Here is a 16772-nt window from a genome sequence, read left to right as displayed (position 1 = left end):
GTGTTTAAAAGTAGAATTGAGAAAAGTGTAGTTTCCCACCACTATTTTAAAAACAATTAATTTATAATTTTACCTAGACACCCACACTGTTACAGGTTTTACACAACTGTAGTCTTTACACATGCAATACTTACTGATACTTTGTAGTGACATCATGCTGGGGGTGTATCTATGTATTTCTATGGTGTAATGTTCATTAGTTACAATGCTGATATAATGCACACATAAAAATCCAAAATCAATTTAAACAACAGGTTTTCAGGAGTCTGTGATCAATACAAGCATTCATGGTTCTGTTTAGATATTTTATTTTCAACAAAAATGGTGAATGTGAGTAATTGCGACTGTAATTTTATGTGTGAGAGACTTGTTTAACAGCACAAATCAGCTCACCTGTTGTAGTTCCAGCTAAGTCAGTTCTGTATGGTCAGATTGTGTTCAAGTAAAGCACCGATCAAAGTCTAATAAAGCCTCAGTGAGAGTGGAGCCTATAGCTAGCATCACATCCCCAGGGAATGTTGATGACACGAGCGGCAAAGTATCAGTAAATACATTCATATTTGCTATAGTCCTGTCACTTGTATTTGAAAATTGAAGTTATTTGACTTTGTTGTGAAGTACTGTGTGCCATTGACGATATGGATAATAATAAACTCACATACAGCCCAGTAGTTTGCCTGCACTCCGCACTTTAACGCCTGAATGCCCCCTGAACCACCAGCCAGTAATCCTAACCGAAATGCACTGTTTTTCTCTGTCTCCCCTGCATGTCCCACCATACTCCTTCCTCCCTCCTCACCACCTACAACCCCATCCCTCTCCCTCCCCATATTCCCCCTTCCCTCCCTTCCCCACCCATTCCCACCCACATCACCCACCTCCTCGCATGGTGCACCCTTCTCCCATCACCACCATCACAACCAAACCCACTACTGCCACCTGTCTGTCTCACCACGTCACTGACCGCTGTATGTGTCCGCTGCATGGCCCCCCCTGGATGTGCCCCCCCGCGCCTCCCCAGGACCACACCGGCACTCTGGGCACTGAGGAGTTCAAGGCCTGCCTGATCAGTCTGGGCTTCGATATCGGCAACGATGCACAGGTACTTTCAGAAGACTCACTCGGCGGTGAAAGAGTTAACGTGTGCTTTTTTGTTTTTGTACTTTTTCCTCTCTGTACTCTTCCTCCAATTCTGTTACTACCCCATAACTCAATACTGTACTGTACTTCTACTTATAACTCCAAACTTTCCCTGATTTTACCCACCTAAACCTTACTTTCCTCTATTGTCTTGTCTTACCCACTTCTATCTGGATCTTTCCTATTCTTTCTTTCCTCCTGGTTTTGTTGCCTACATCTCCCCTATAGAAGAGAACAGGCATCATGGAGGCTGAAGACTTCAAAACCTGCCTTATCTCCATGGGTTACAACCTGGTAAAGTTGCTCCTATGAAACTGTCTGTGTTTGTGTACAGATTATACAGTAAGGAACTGTCTGAAACTGGTCATGAAGGAACGTATTTTGCATGAAGAATGTATTTTCATATTGAGACTCACCCATGACAACAAAAGCACTGTAATGATGTTTACTTGTTATATATATAAGAGCATGCAAGTTGATATTGGTCACTGTTTGTTCACTTTTGTTTTGTTAAATTACCAGTTGTAACTTGGCATGACTACCCCGCAAAGCGTAAACCTTAATGTAAACCCATCCCAAAATGATATGTTGTCTAATTTAGGTTAACTTAACCTTTTTGAGAGAACTGAATTTGAACTTAAGAACTGATAAGTAAAAGAAATACTTGACATAATCATACTTGTTAAGTTTTAATTATGGATAGTGATTTGGTTTGGTTTTGGACACAAGATGTGATGACAGCAACATAAAACGTAGCACTTCAGTTACAGCATGAAAATACATAATAAAATTAAAATCTCCTAATGCTTTGTGGGGTAGTACCTAAATGGTGCTTTGACTTATCTGTGCGCTGTGGCAACCTACTATTACATCCAATAGTTTAACAGATTTATGTCTCTTGTTCAGGGTGAGAATGAGTTTGCCCGCATCATGAGCATCGTGGACCCAAATCGCATGGGCATCGTTACCTTCCAGGCCTTTATCGACTTCATGTCCCGAGAAACAGCAGATACAGACACAGCCGACCAGGTCATGGCCTCCTTCAAGATCCTGGCTGGAGACAAGGTAACAGACTGTACAGAGCTATTACTACTATATATCTTACTATTACTTTTGTGATTGTAACTGAAATTCTAAGGAAATACGTCTTACACATTTTCACAATTGGATTAAAAAAGGTGATGGCATTTTTTGTTGTCTTAATTGGTAACATTTGGTAACAGTCTAGTCCTATCAAGTGTCAAGAAGATGTTCAAAAAAGGTGTCCATATCCTTTCAAAGTCCAGTAGTTTCCCCCTCACAGAATGTAGTATGTTCTCTGGAGTGCAGTATGGTAATAGTTCATTTTTAATTGGTTACATTTTAATTACTTTAGTTTAACAATCCCTTTGTGACCACCAGATGGCAGACTGTTATCACATTTTTTCATTATAATAAAACAATTATACAATTTTTTATGCATTTGCACAATTTTCCATAAAGTCTGTTCACCAGTTCCCAAAAAGCAACCAGTTTTAGACATATTATGGGGAAGCACTGTCATGTAGCGTTTCTGTAAAACAACAAAGAATGAAAGTGTAACCCAAATTTAAATAATGATTGTTTTCTCACCCTGTTGCAAATCATTATAGATAATACGTGAGAACCATTATTTGACCCACAATGAGGAAATTCTAGTGTCGCAAGTTCTTGCAACAAAAAACAACCAATCTTACTGTAATATCAAAATTATGAGTAATAAATAGACTATAATATTTCTTGCATTTTTATTTATGCTCTCATTTTGTGTATGATTCAGAACTACATTTTGGCCGATGAGCTTCGTCGCGAGCTTCCTCCGGACCAAGCCGAATACTGCATTGCCCGCATGGCCCCTTACACCGGCCCCGACGCTGTACCTGGTGCTCTGGATTACATGTCCTTCTCTACAGCTCTGTACGGAGAGAGTGACCTTTGAACCCTCTATCTGTTACTATATCCTCAAATGGGACATCCAGCCGACCCACGCCCCTCCCACACACATACACACATACACACACTCCCTGTCCCGGCATCTTTTGTATGTCTTTTGCCTTATCTTTTTGTCCCTCTCTCCCATCCATATGCCCACTGCTCCCTCACAGTCTGTCTCCGTTGTCATGCAATGCAGCAGAAGCTCTCTAAGTTTACAAAGAGGGAGCGAGAAATGTTTGTCTTTTGTTTGTATTTTCTTGTCGTCATTGTTTTTTCTTCATAAAAAATGAATAAAGTTAACATATTTTATTATACGGAACGAAAAAAGGTATTTTTCTTCATCTGATTGAAAATATGAGACAATTGTAATAAAGAGAAATTGATATACTTTCTATGTGCTCTTTCTGTTTGAAGTATGTTCTTATTATGATGAGTGGGTTTGGGACAACTAATAGTATTTATTAAAACTTGGCAGGGGGTTTTTAAAGAATTATCTTCAGAATTCAAGAATATGAAATGTGGTTAAATTGTTTGTAATATTTTGTACAATAATCAGTTTTTATCCAGTACCCAAAATAGTCTGGTAATATGAAGATGGTATCCGTGGTTTCAGTATGATGAAAAGGACCATTGCCATAGGTATAGTTTGCAACAAAAGTTCAGTACAGAATACTATATCATTTGAATAGTCAAACAACTTCAGAATGGCACCAGTATGCAGGTGAATGAGATCCAAGTGTATAGCTGACATATTTTGCTTGTGTATTAAAACATACAACCTAAACAACACTTTAAATATTTGAACAAGCAGGAGTTTCAGTGTCCAATCAGAATAGTTTATAGAAGTAGATATCCATGGAATAGACATACTAAAAGATAGCCTCATAGAACTACAATTTTTTAAAATTTTTTTTTAAATTTTTATTAATAATCCATGGATAGCCTACATATTTTTTAACATGAAAAATAAATAAATAAATAAATTTGGACATTTATATTCTTAGCCTTATTTTCTTGCTTGTTATATGAAAAAGTAATATAATAATGTAGCTTAAGTTTAAGTATGAAGAAAAGCAAATAGTACAAATAATCAGTTTATGGAAACCGCGCAAATTGTCGAGTCGGAACTATAATCTTGTTCCGTGTTTTTTCCGGACACGTTTTGTCATCGGACATATCAAGGAAGCGCCTCTCAGCTATGACCTGCCAGGTTTGAGATGGAAATAAGAGAGGAATAATGTTTAATTTAAGAGCTTTACAAAGGAACAAAACCGTCAAGTATGGAGTCCCAATGCTGGTGAGTTTATTTAATTTTGTTAGCGATTCATCAATGCTCAAAGCGCCAAGAAAATGCTGCCAATATAAATAATTTCATAAGTGAACTTGGTAAAGCGGTGGCTAAATCATGTGTAGTGCTCGTGGTAACCCTAGATTTAACACAAAGAAGGTCTTTTGATTAAATTTAATGCTACACAAAAGCAAACTGACTTGTCACTTAAATATACTTAATTTTGGTTTTATTATATTCATTCATGGGCCCTTACGAAGCTGTACGTCATTGTCAGTGTATGTTTTTCAAAGCTCAAACCTGCGTAGCTAAATTGCACAAAGCAGCTATATCAGAAACTTATAAAGCAATAAATTGACATGTTTGTGCAGTTGCTGGTGGTTGGAGGCTCCTTTGGCTTGAAGGAGTTCACACAGATCCGCTATGACGCACAGAGGCACAGGAAAAGGGTGAGTGAAATGAAAACGACTTTCCTTCAAAGATCACATCTCTAAAGAGTAGATTAACAGTTGTATCCAAAAATCCTGTCTGATTTGACATCAGAGTGTAAAAGGTCCCCCCAGTGGTCACAACTATTATTGCAGTTCTCTCGCAGACGTTCATTTGATCACAGGGGTAGGTGTGATAAGCAAAGATGCCCAGACTTCCTCCTTCTCCTGCTCCTCTGGGTTATTATCATAGACTGTACATATATATTTATAAATGGAGATCTCAGTGGAGATATAATTGCTTCAGCATGTCCAATACCAGTTTCAGATGAAAAGAGACATCAAGGGGTTCACATACATATTTTAATTTTCATTACAGTTGGATAAGGACGCATAAACAAACTTCTATAATCAGGGCTATGAAGGATTGTGGAGTTATTTGTGTTGATATTGGACTTGCATGCATACTATATACGTATGGTGAAACTATCATCAAAACACACTTAAAATTGTTCTGTAATCAGTTTCATCCTGCAGTTTTCTTAATTAGCAGCAGAAATACCCTCTCTCAACTAGGTGAGATACTAATTACTCGGGCTATTAATTCCTCGTGGTGAAGGCTGCAACATTTTCTATAAATAATTGATATCCGTCTCAGTGTAGGTCTAATTAAAAATCAATCAGGGCATTATGAAAGTCATCAGTCACCCGAGTAACCGCAGCAATATTGCCATAAAATATTAGAACTCATTAAAAGTAATGATTCAGAATAGAATTCATTTCAGACCTATTCTCGGGTGAAATCTATTTGAATTGCAAAAGCCACACAGCTCCACTGGACTCCCCAGAATTATAGACCAGTCTGCAAGCCAGGTCTGAACCAGGACTGAACCAGGACTGAACCAGGACTGAACCAGAACTGAACTGAAGAAATAACCCCCTCTAAACTATTTATTTTCATATCAAAGTGAAAAGAAAATAGAATAGAAAAATATTTCTTCTTTTTGCTGAAAAGTATGTGAGTGATTTTGAGTTTAGGGGCCAGACTTGAGCTCATCATTATTTATTCATTAAAGAACATTTTTGAAACACTTCAAAGGTAAAACTATAATGACTTGAAGCTCTTATTGTGTATTCTGAACATGTCTGTTTTTATTTCTGTTTCCCACTGTGTCTGCTTTGATATTTACGGTTGATAATATTTGAAATTTCGTGGAGTTGCTTTGTTAAGTTGCTTCTGTTCTGTCACAGTTGGATCCTGAACTTGAGGCTCAGGTGAACGTCAAGAGACAGGCCACCATACTGGAGGAGGAGTATGAGGTGAGGAGTGTAGTTTAAATGTAGTAGTTCAAAAGATGTGTACTTATTAGATGTACAAACAAGAGACTCAAAATTATTGCCATTGTCTGTAACAATCTTACTACATTAGAGCATTAATCTAAACACGTGAAGATGTGTGCTTGTGACAGCAACTTCTACAAGTGTGAGGTGTTTCAATAATCTGATTCTGTTCAAAGTTCACATTTTAAACACATTCAAAATAATTGTCAAAAAGACAAACAAGAACTGACAAAGTAATACAAGAATTACATTTCAGAACATGCTTGTATAGATCTCAGCTACAGGGTTAGCAGTTTTTCTGCAGTATAAGACTGGATATGTAGTTGGAGGAAATTATAGTACTTAAAAAATATAACTTTTGCGATTGGCTTATTGTGTTCGTTCAAATTGCTATTTTGTTTTGACTGTGATTAATCTTGCAGCCCTATGTGAGCTAGATATTAGTAGCAGTAACTAAGATGTTAATGTGATTTTTTACTGTAGCAATGTAAAGTCCTTTTCACAGCTATGGTAGTGTGAAGGCGTGAACGGGATGTGAGAGCAGTGTCTTGTGTGCATATATATAACAAAACAGTTAGTTTTATTTACAGCTGACAAATGCTCAAGTATTTATTTACATTCTTGGCATTTGATGTGTTTCATACACAGAAAACAACCATATTCTTATGCCATGTAGTACAGAAACAGAATTGAGGTGTGATCTGATTGGGGGGATAAGCTCAGTTGTGCAGTGTATGTGTGATATTTCCTAAAGCGTTAAATAACAGTAATGACTCATGTAACGCTGTGTAAATATAAATACCTCACATCTCATAAATATTTATCGTTAATGTGTCAAAAACAACATATTAACTGAAAAATATATTTAAGGATTTAACAGTTATGGTCACTTAGCTACTATTGCTGCATAAATAAATACTCAGTGTTTTCCTGTTTTTTTTTGTTTTTTTTTTACAACCACCCAAAAATTATACACCATAAAAATCAGTTAAAAGACTCATTTAACAGGTCACAAGATTCATTTTATTTGCAATCGGGAAGATGTAATCTGTATGAGAGCACCAGCTGCACTTTGCTGCAATCGCTGAACATGAGTTAATTTAGCGTCATTTGAAGAACGCATTACTCTTTAAAAAAACACTTGTCTTACATCCCCCACATTCCCTAAACATCTGTTCAGTCTAAACTTGAATGAACTATTGCGTGAACTCTCAGCATTTAAGGCAAAAAATGTATCTTAAACATATATAGACTCAGGGTGACAGATTCATTTGGAAGAGTAATTTGTTTTTTAACTACTTGCATGTAATTGAGCTATATAATGACTCACTGTTGTTGGTCCAAAAAGCATCATGATGTTTAGACATTTGATAATACAATGATGTTCCATAGTTATGTAAAGAGCCCATATTACACTATTTATAATGTTGTCTCTACATCAAAAATATACCTGGAGTTTTGTTTTTTTCATTCACACGTTTAACACATAAGTTCCCTGCATATTTGGCAATTTTTTCTCTTAAAGTTTAAGAGAAAAAACAGCCAAATAAACAGAAAACAACCTGTTCCCCCATTCTGATGTGGGTCACACAGGAAGTGCTCCATTATATTTTTAAACTCCATAAATCTTCACTAGAATCACTTGGATAATTTCAGCTCTGGAATTGCCAATTTCTACTGAACTCCTGGAGATGTAGACAAACTAATAAAAAAGGGTTTCTTAAAGGTGTGTGAATGAAAACACAAGAGCTCAAGCTAGGATCTTTAATGAATACATAATAGTTACAGCATATCTTGAACAGCTGTTTGTATTTTTAGGAAAGAAAAGAAAAATATGTACTTTCATTGTGGTGACTCATATCAGATTCTTAAGTTTAGGTTTTCATGATTAAGCTTCTTTTGAAAGCACCCCCTAGCAAACTACCGATACTTATTTCTGACCTGAATAACCTGGAGGGTAACAGCAGTATGTGGCTTGTCTGTGGTGTGATGTGTAGAAGTTGCAGCAGGTGAATCTGGATGAGTGGAAGAACATCCGTGGTCCTCGTCCTTGGGAGGACTCACGGGAGTACCAGGAGCAGCAGCGCAGTCGTCAGAGCAAGCCTGAAAAGGAAACCTGAGCTCTGACAATATAAAAGACTGCAGAGGACTGAGGAAGAGGACAAAACAAGATGACAGAGGAGGACTACAGAGGGTCAGCCTGAGCCCACCACACCAGGACTGAGCCAACAGGATCGAGGCAGGGACTGAACTGCCTTTGCTTATGTTGGACTGTGCAAAAATAAATATGTGGGTAAAAATTGACTCCATAAATCTTACAAAATGTCAAGATAGCAGGGTCTAATAATGTGTCACCAGAATCTATAAAAATCTTCTGAACAGACAGACAGGAGTAATGGCAGGTGTTTTGTTATGTAAGGCCACTCATGAGGCCATAGCAAAATGAAAATAAATGTCTTTACTTGACTGGCTTTTTTTATTCTTTTATTAATGCCATTGTGTGAAACTGTGGTGGTGGTGTACTTAAGTTATCCCTATTAACACTGTACATCCAACAGGCCTATTCTATCTTTACAACATGCTGCTTTAAGATATCTATATAAGTTTTATTTTTATTTTTTATTTTAAAGGGCTATGTTATAAAGTTGTTTCCTCATTACAAACATACCCAGAGTTGTGTTTTGTTTCAATCACACGTTTAACTCACAAACTCTGCATATTCAGGCTGAGTTCTTCTCTCAAACAGAAAACACTTTGTTCAACCTTGTGATGTCGTGTGGTAATACAGGAAGTGCTCCACTGTGTTTTTATTATGCACCTTCACTAGAATCATATGAGTAATTTCAGCCCTAGAATTGCCAATCTCTACTGAACAAAAATAAAATGGGTAGCTGCTAACTTGAAACCTACCACAAAATGACATCACAAGGTGGAATAAACCATTTTGAGCTTTGGAGAGGTAGACAGACTAATAAAGGATGACTCAAACGTGTGAATGAATGAAAACACAACTCCAGGTATGTTTTTGAGCAGGTTTTTAGCAGCATTATAATATGGCTTTCATGAGTTAATGTTGTATAATATAGGACCTTTTAAAATACTGTATAAATATATTTAAAAGCTCAACTAATCAAAATTTTCAAATGAATATAGTTGGAAAAATAAACAGCAAAAGTATGCATTTTGGCTTCTCCTGTCTGCTTCTTCAAACCCAAAAGTGCATACATGATCTCCTTGAACCTAATGCTGTAATTGACGTCACCAGTAGATGGCGTGTCCTCTCTCCTTAGCCTTGTACCTTTCACAGCGGTGTCTTGACTGAAGCAATTTATCAATGTATCAACATCTACAAGCTTTTTAATAAATTATTTTCTTTATTGATCCTATTTGTTATTTTCATTTCTTCGTTGTCAGAGGCCGTTTTCAAATGCCATTTTTGTAGCATTGATTTACTTTGAGAAAATCTAGCAGAATAAACAGCAGCAGTGTCTGGCCCTATCCCGAGGCTTATGGAGGAAGATAGTAATCCCTCCCACTGACAGTTATTACTTTGTGCTGTGTTCCTGCTTTATCGCATCCATAATACAAAACACTATTACCTTTTTGTTTTTTTTTTCTTCATTTGACAAACAAAACAATGCAATTTCTGCTGCAATGACTTCAAACGGCCCATAATATGTAGTAGATTTGACTGAACGTACACTTGGTGCATACCTGACTGTTAAAATGGTGCATAGTCAATATATAGAAGCAAATAATGAAAAATAAATTGGGGGTATTTTAACTGAAATTATTGTATGTATTGTGTCAATGCATATAAAAATATAAATTCCTTGATGATGATATAATACAAGTGGGTGAAGTTAATGGTCAGATCTGTGGAGAGGGGACCCACTCGGTGAGAATCATAGACTGTATATGTAAATGGGAACAGCTATAACCTGCTAACCGCCACGTTCCAAGTAGGAAGTGAGCATGGAGGTGCTTCCTGCTCCATCGACACTTGTTCCAAGTGACTTCACATTGAAAAATTGTCACTCCTCTCTCTGTAACTGCTGCAATGAGTTTTATCATTCTGGTCTTAAAATGTGCATATTAACCCACTCTACTTGATGCTGGTGTTATTAGTATGCTGTTTTGTCCGTAAATAAATTCCTATTCGTCCTTTGCTCCTATAACTGTTTAGCCTGATTCATCCGCCAGTTTCACTTCATGGAAACCGTCTGACCTCGCAGCATTAGAATTCGTTCGCTTGACAGTAGACAGGTACTTTTTTATTTAACCAATCACTGCTATTTGGTAGTCACATATGTAATGCGCCACTAACGGGACTAACTGGTATATTAAGCTTTTTCCAAATTCCGTAGGAAGAAGGGCAGTAACGTCTTTTCTCTTGATAAAATTCACCGAACATTCTCTTTATTTGGACTTTAAATTCTCGATCTCAGGAATTGTTGACAACACTGAATATATCACTCTTCGCTGATTGGCTGGTGTACAAACTTGCATTTCCAGGGTTTTTGCGAACCATCTATTGTATTTTGATTCCTGACCTAGTTGCTGGAGAGAAATTGAGCGGAGACACTAGGTGGCACTAGCCTGGCTAATAACTAATAGCATTGTGAAACTCATTTGACTGGAGCCAAACGCAATGGGTGACGTCACACTTCCTTAGTCCACATCTTTACAATGTCTATGGTAAGAATGCATTTTGCAAGGTCTTCCTTTAAAATAAAATCACCTGTAATTGAACAAAAGATGAATACATTTAATGCTGTGGAACATTCCAGTTATTCCTTTTCAGTCTAAGCAATAACCTCTTCAGGAAACAATCAGGCGCCTGAACTCCCACCAGAAAAGTTACATAATGCACCTTTAATTAAAACATCTTGGCATTTGACTCAAGCTTTGTGTTAATACCTTTGTCTCAAACAGTGCTTTTTGCTTTCTTGCAGTACATTATTACACCTTCTCTTTCATTGCCTCCATAAAATCCTTTAGCACATTTTCGGCAGAGGTTTAAACAAATGTCTGGGGATGCGTACTTTGCCTTTATGTTGGAGATTTTTATAGCCACCTTAATACCTGGGTTTGTGCTGCAAATAGCTCACATCACATCACATCAGAGGATTATGTGCTGGTGGATGTGGCTTTGGGGCCTGTCATGTCACACAGAGCTGCCGTGAAGAAGCAATCGCTGTAATCCCTCCAAAACATATCAGAACTTCAATCAAGGAATTTGTCACAGAATTAGACGATCCAATGGAGTTTCAGATAAATGTTCCTGCTGCTTCTCTACACGGACAAGAGAAAACACAGGTCATTTGATATGTAGGCTACAGTATTGGGGCTTGTAATGTTGTAATAAGAAACTTTCTCATTTTACAGCTACTATTAGGGCAAAACTGAAATGGAAAAATAGACCAAACTGTAGTGTTATTATAAAAGTAAAACATCAAATTAAAGAAATATAAATTACTATGAAAAGTTGTAATGTAATTGGATAATTTAAAGCAGTGTTTCTCAAACTTTTTTTTTTTTCTGGGGATCCATATTTTAAAAGTCACAAACCTTTACGACCCAAGTCAATAGACATTATTTGTAAACCACAAAATAAAGGTGGAGTGTTGAACATTAATGAGGATATTTTATTGTTAACTGAGTGATCGTGTCTGTCTGAACAATTAGTATTACTCAAGTTTTAAACAATGAAAAACAGTCATTGAACCAGCAGTAATAGGATCCATAAGTTGCCTATTCGGACATTAAATGTAGCCCATTTTTTTGCTTTTCAACATTCAATTGAACCAGCAATATTGGAAGAAAATAGTCTGTAGAACTGTGTATTGCAAAACTACATGCAGATCGTGACAAGGAGACCCAAAAGAAATCTCTTGTGACCCACCTGAGGGTTGTGATCCAGTCTTTGGGAAACAATAATTTAAAGATCATGTATTATGCTAATTTCTGATCTATGTTATAATGTTTTTTCTCATCAAATAATGTTTTTTTAACACACAAACCCAGCATATTTAGCCTGAGTGCTTTCAAACTGAAAACATCATGTGATAATACAGGAAGTGCTGTGTTTTTAAACTCCATACGCTGGACTAAAATCATTTGGATTCTTTCAGACCTGGAATTGCCAATCTCTACAGAACAAAAGGTAAAAGGTAGCTGTTAATGTTGAAACTAACACTGCATGACATCACAAGGTGAAACAGAGCATTTTTTACTTTGGAGAGTGAAAAGCCAGGATTACTCAAACATGTGTGAATGAAACAAATCACAACTCCAGCCTGTGATTACATTAGGTACTCTTACGTAGTTATTTAAAATCTGAACTAGAATAACAGATAATCAAACATGATCATTTTCTCTTTCACTTTTGTCTTTGCCACATCATTTTCCCCTTTTTTGCATATTGTTCAAAACCTGCACATGTGGACAATCAGAAAGAAATCAGATAATGGTTGAATTTTACACAGCAGGAAACTCAAGAACAGGCTATCCCCATTTCAATTTAAAAAGTTAGGTTACTGCTACCTCAATAACAAGAAGTTAAAGTGTGTTTCAATAAAACTCCTCTTTATTTGATCACAGCATGCACAACAATAACTGCACTTGTGTCTGGTGATGCATACCCACTCTCTCTGTGTGTAAGTTTTCTGATGTTTCAGTTTGAGGATGCCTCTCTTGTTCTTTGCCTCAGGGTTGTTTTTGATTAGATCTGAAGTGTAAAGAGTAAAATCACAAAAGCACAGTTAGAGCCACTGTTCTACTCTGAGCAGGAGCAGAGGGGGGCTTGTTTAATGATAGTGGATGTGATCAGGACTTAACGGGGAGTAAGGGAAGGAAGAGGAGGAAGAGGAGGAAGGGGAGCATGGCGAAGAAGAGGAGGGAAGGGAGGAATAGAAGAAGAGGAGGAAGGGGAGGAAGAGGAGGATGGGGAAAGGTGACAAGGAGAGGGAGGAAGGGGAGAAACAGTGAGGAACACCGTGACTGTATCTGTGCTGTGAATATAGATATAGAAATCTATGGGTGACTGTGAATTCGATGCTGCTTTGGACACTACAGTTTTGCCAAAATGTCGTCTTCTTCTTTCCTTCTTTTTCTTATGTTTTCTTTTTTTTTTTTTTTGGCCAGAACTGAAGGATGGAAGCAACCACAGTGCACGGAGGAAACCCACCCATTGAGAAACATGCAAACCAGGCCCGGGTCTATGCTGCTGAACTTGGGGCGTGCAGGCTGCAGTTTAGGTGGGAAATATAGAAGTATATATGTATTCGTATTGGGTAGTAGGTTTGACTGAGTGGGCAACAATTTCATTAGGATGGACAATGCCCACCTTTGACTAGCTTAGAGCTGGCACTGATGCAAACTTGGGCCCATGCAGCCCGGGAGTTGAACCCAGAACTTTCTTGCTGTGATTCATGGGAGTATAATGTACAATTCACACATCAAAACAGTATCTTTTTAGCAGTGAACAAATTACATGATTTACCCACATTCATTTTAGATGATAAATTAAAGGTTTTTATGAATGGGTCATACCTACATACACCTTCAGTGGTTAAGAAAAGCATCCCTTCATTTTACAACTTATATTTGTCATATATAAGTTCCTCCTCCCCTCTGCTACATAAACCTGTATATTTATTTGAGAGTCACTTAAGAGCCCAGTTCATTTAACACTTTGCTCGTAACACATTAATATTGTTATTTATAGCCTACATATGCACGCTGCATAAAAAACACCATGACCTTGCTAATTGTGAAGAGCCATTCAGTCTCATGGCTCCTTTCTCACTTCTAATGAACCATGTGAAGGAGACTGGAGGGCACCGAGGCAAGAGATACGTCACCCTGCATGTAAGGATGGCTTATTATAGAAATACATTGGGAGAGCAGTTGAGGTCAAAATACCCCCTAAGATCTTAACCAAGCCTCTTCATGTACTAATATTTGATATGTTCAATGCAAAAAGATGCTTTGAAATATTTCTAGGGAAAACTGTAGAGACAAGTGACAGGCTAGTGTTCAACTGTTTTATTGAATGATGATTCGATCTTGCTTGTTTTACAGTATCAGCATTCATAGTTTGGAGCAATAAGCAGTTTTACTATGCAGGGGTTTCGAGGACAGTAGCTATTAACAAAAAAAATATAAAGTCTTTTGAATGATTAAAGTCCTCCCGAAGGTAATTGATGCGAAAACATGGACTGATCAGATTTCTTACACAACATCAATCTTTCCTATCTAGCAACTTTACTTAAAGATGCACGCTGCAACTTTTTTGGCGGTTGGTCAGCATCTGCTTGTCTCCATGCAGATACAGTTGCTTTGCTTGGAATGTTCCACAGCGTAGCATTAAACTTATTTATCTCCATGAAGACTTGTAGATGGTAAGACCAGGTCACGTAACAGGTCTCTTTGCATTTTATTCCAAGGGATTTTTGAGCAATAAAAACACCTGTAATTGAATCAATGTAAGATGGGTGGATAAATAAGTTTATTGCCACAGTGGAACATTCCAAGCAAAGCAATAACATCTCCATGGAGACAAATCAGCATGGGTTTAGCTCTGGTTTTGTTCTTGTTTAGTCCTTTAGTTCTTTGGTGAAAACTCCACAGTCACGCTTCTTCACACTCCGATGAATGTTTAATAGGAAAAAGAAACATTGAAATATTAATCTTACAAGTCTAAAAATACATTCAATATTTACCACGATGGAGCTAATCAAGTCACAAGCAACACGCCGCTGTTTGGATTTCCCATCATGCCTCGGGAGCCACTCGGGCCCTCTTGAGTCATTGACATTTGTGCGCTAATCTCCTGCCCGTCGTGAGTTATTTCTCTTCAAATCAGCCTCAGAGCTCCAGAGTCAGGGCTCAGTCAGGGTTTTTTGGTTCTTGATGAATGAACGGCATGCTCCTTCTACACACTCCTCGTTGTGATTAATTAGCACTGGTTTTATCTCACCACAAGACATTTTTCAACCAGATAAGAGACGCCATCACTCCGATCCATCAGTGTTTGAGTTTGATGGAGAGGGAGGGAATCCTGATGGAGCACCAAGTTTAAAGGAGCCATTAAGAGGTCCGAGTGGCAACGGTGGGAGAGGAGAGATAGATAGGACAATAGGGGATGAAATCTGATACCGTAAAGCTTGTATTTATAATCAATCATAAGGTTAGATCAGTGAACTTTATTAATAATAGAACAACTAGCATGTGTTCATTTCAGTTCAGTTACCTCCTCCCTTCAGACACTGGCTTAAAAGACCCTCTCAGAACTGAAGAAGCTACTTGGATGAGAAAATAATGATTGTTAGAAATGTTTGTCCAGTTGACAGAATAAAATTTTCTTTGCAATGGAATCTACTTGGACAACTGAAGGATTACAGGTTCAAAGGAGGTTCAAAATAATATCCTACATTTGTAAAATTATGGATAAGGCTGGAAACTAGACCGACAATTAAAGGTCCTGTATCATGCAAAATTGATTCTCGTGAGCTTTAAGCCATGTTATAATGTTATATCTCATCAAAAACATACCCAGAGTTGTGTTTTGTTTCATTCATGCATGATTGAGTAACCTTTTATTATTAATCTGTTTATAACTCCAAAGCTCAAAATGCTCTGTTCCACCTTGTGATGTCATGAAACTGCCTTTTTCAAGTTAACAGTGACTTTTTACTAGGCTGATTCATCAGCCGGTTTCACTTCGTAGAAACCATCTGACCTCGCAGTGTTAGAATTCGTTCGCTTGATGGTAGGCAGGTGTTTGTAACCGATCGCTGCTATTTGGTTGTCACGTATGTAATGCGCCGCTAACGGTGCTAACTGGTATATTAAGCATTTCCCATATCCCACAGGAAGAAGGGCATTAACGTCTTTCCCCTTGATGAAATTCACCAAATATTCTCTATATTCCAGCTTTAAATCCTCGATGTCGGGAATCATTGACAATACTGAGTATATGGCTCTTCGCTGATTGGCTGGTGCCCAAACTTGCACTTCTGGGATTTTTGCGAACCGTCTACCGTATTTTGATTCTTGACCTAGTTGCTGGAGAAAAATTTTATTGAGCGGAGGCACTAGGTGGTGCCCGCCTGGCTAACTTTTTACCTTTTGTTCAAAAGAAATTGGCAATTCCTGGGCTGAAAGTATCCAAATGAGTCTAGTAAAGATGTTTTTGATGAGGAACAACATCATAACACAGATCAGAAAACAGCGCAATACAGGCCCTTTAAAGTGAAGAAATGTGTAAGTAAGAACATTTTAGTCGTTGGGAGAGTAGAAAATGTTGAGGTGAGGGGGCTGATGGTTCTGCTGCTGTGGTTGAAACAGAGCAGAGGATAGAGAGAGACGAGAGATGTGGTTGTCTCAGGATGTGATATTACACGTGGCCCATTAAGCCTATACTCAGATAGTGACTGATTTTATGTCCCTCTCTTTTTCTTCCCCTCTCTCTCCCCTCTCTCCCTCTCTCTCTCGTCTCTTCTATAAATAGAGCAGTGAGCCTGTGTTGGCAGCTGAGGGGTAGTCCACGCAGAACAAATGCCCCCCGTGGCTGTTGCACTTCATTCGTGGCATAATGAGCTGGACACAGTGGTCAC

The 16772-nt window shown here is 37.8% G+C and overlaps 2 protein-coding genes across 4 annotated transcripts in view; both read left to right on the top strand.

Annotated features, from left to right (window-relative positions):
• The window catches only part of actn1 (actinin, alpha 1), a 73562-nt gene extending 70077 nt beyond the window's left edge, over window positions 1–3485 (top strand). The window contains exons 19-22 of one of the 3 annotated variants that reach the window (XM_055154355.1): window positions 1022–1102; window positions 1369–1434; window positions 2047–2205; window positions 2939–3485. In XM_055154355.1, the coding sequence (XP_055010330.1) occupies window positions 1022–1102; window positions 1369–1434; window positions 2047–2205; window positions 2939–3097 (465 nt within the window). In that variant the 3' untranslated portion in view covers window positions 3098–3485. The remainder of the gene's footprint in view (window positions 1–1021; window positions 1103–1368; window positions 1435–2046; window positions 2206–2938) is intronic. The other 2 variants (XM_020921945.2, XM_020921944.2) reach the window with 2 other exon arrangements.
• Window positions 3486–4233: 748 nt separating this feature from the next.
• On the top strand, window positions 4234–8616 carry LOC129407172 (cytochrome c oxidase assembly protein COX16 homolog, mitochondrial). The gene is made up of 4 exons (XM_020921951.2): window positions 4234–4390; window positions 4753–4830; window positions 6061–6129; window positions 8148–8616. The coding sequence occupies exons 1-4, from the start codon at window positions 4331–4333 to the stop codon at window positions 8268–8270; spliced, it is 330 nt and encodes a 109-aa protein (XP_020777610.1). The 5' UTR covers window positions 4234–4330; the 3' UTR covers window positions 8271–8616.
• Window positions 8617–16772: the final 8156 nt, after the last annotated feature.

The sequence above is a fragment of the Boleophthalmus pectinirostris genome, unplaced genomic scaffold (genome assembly GCF_026225935.1).
Source record: "Boleophthalmus pectinirostris isolate CB_2022bp ecotype Guang Dong unplaced genomic scaffold, ASM2622593v1 HiC_scaffold_10, whole genome shotgun sequence".
NCBI classification, from domain to species: domain Eukaryota; kingdom Metazoa; phylum Chordata; class Actinopteri; order Gobiiformes; family Gobiidae; genus Boleophthalmus; species Boleophthalmus pectinirostris.
Note: the sequence above shows the minus strand (reverse complement) of the source record. Positions and strands in the feature narration are given on the sequence as shown.

Coding starts and splice junctions, on each gene's coding strand:
- LOC129407172 (XM_020921951.2), top strand. CDS start 4,331: ATGTTTAATTTAAGAGCTTTACAAAGGAACAAAACCGTCAAGTATGGA. Junction 4,391..4,752: donor AGTATGGAGTCCCAATGCTG/GTGAGTTTATTT, acceptor ATGTTTGTGCAG/TTGCTGGTGGTTGGAGGCTC. Junction 4,831..6,060: donor CACAGAGGCACAGGAAAAGG/GTGAGTGAAATG, acceptor GTTCTGTCACAG/TTGGATCCTGAACTTGAGGC.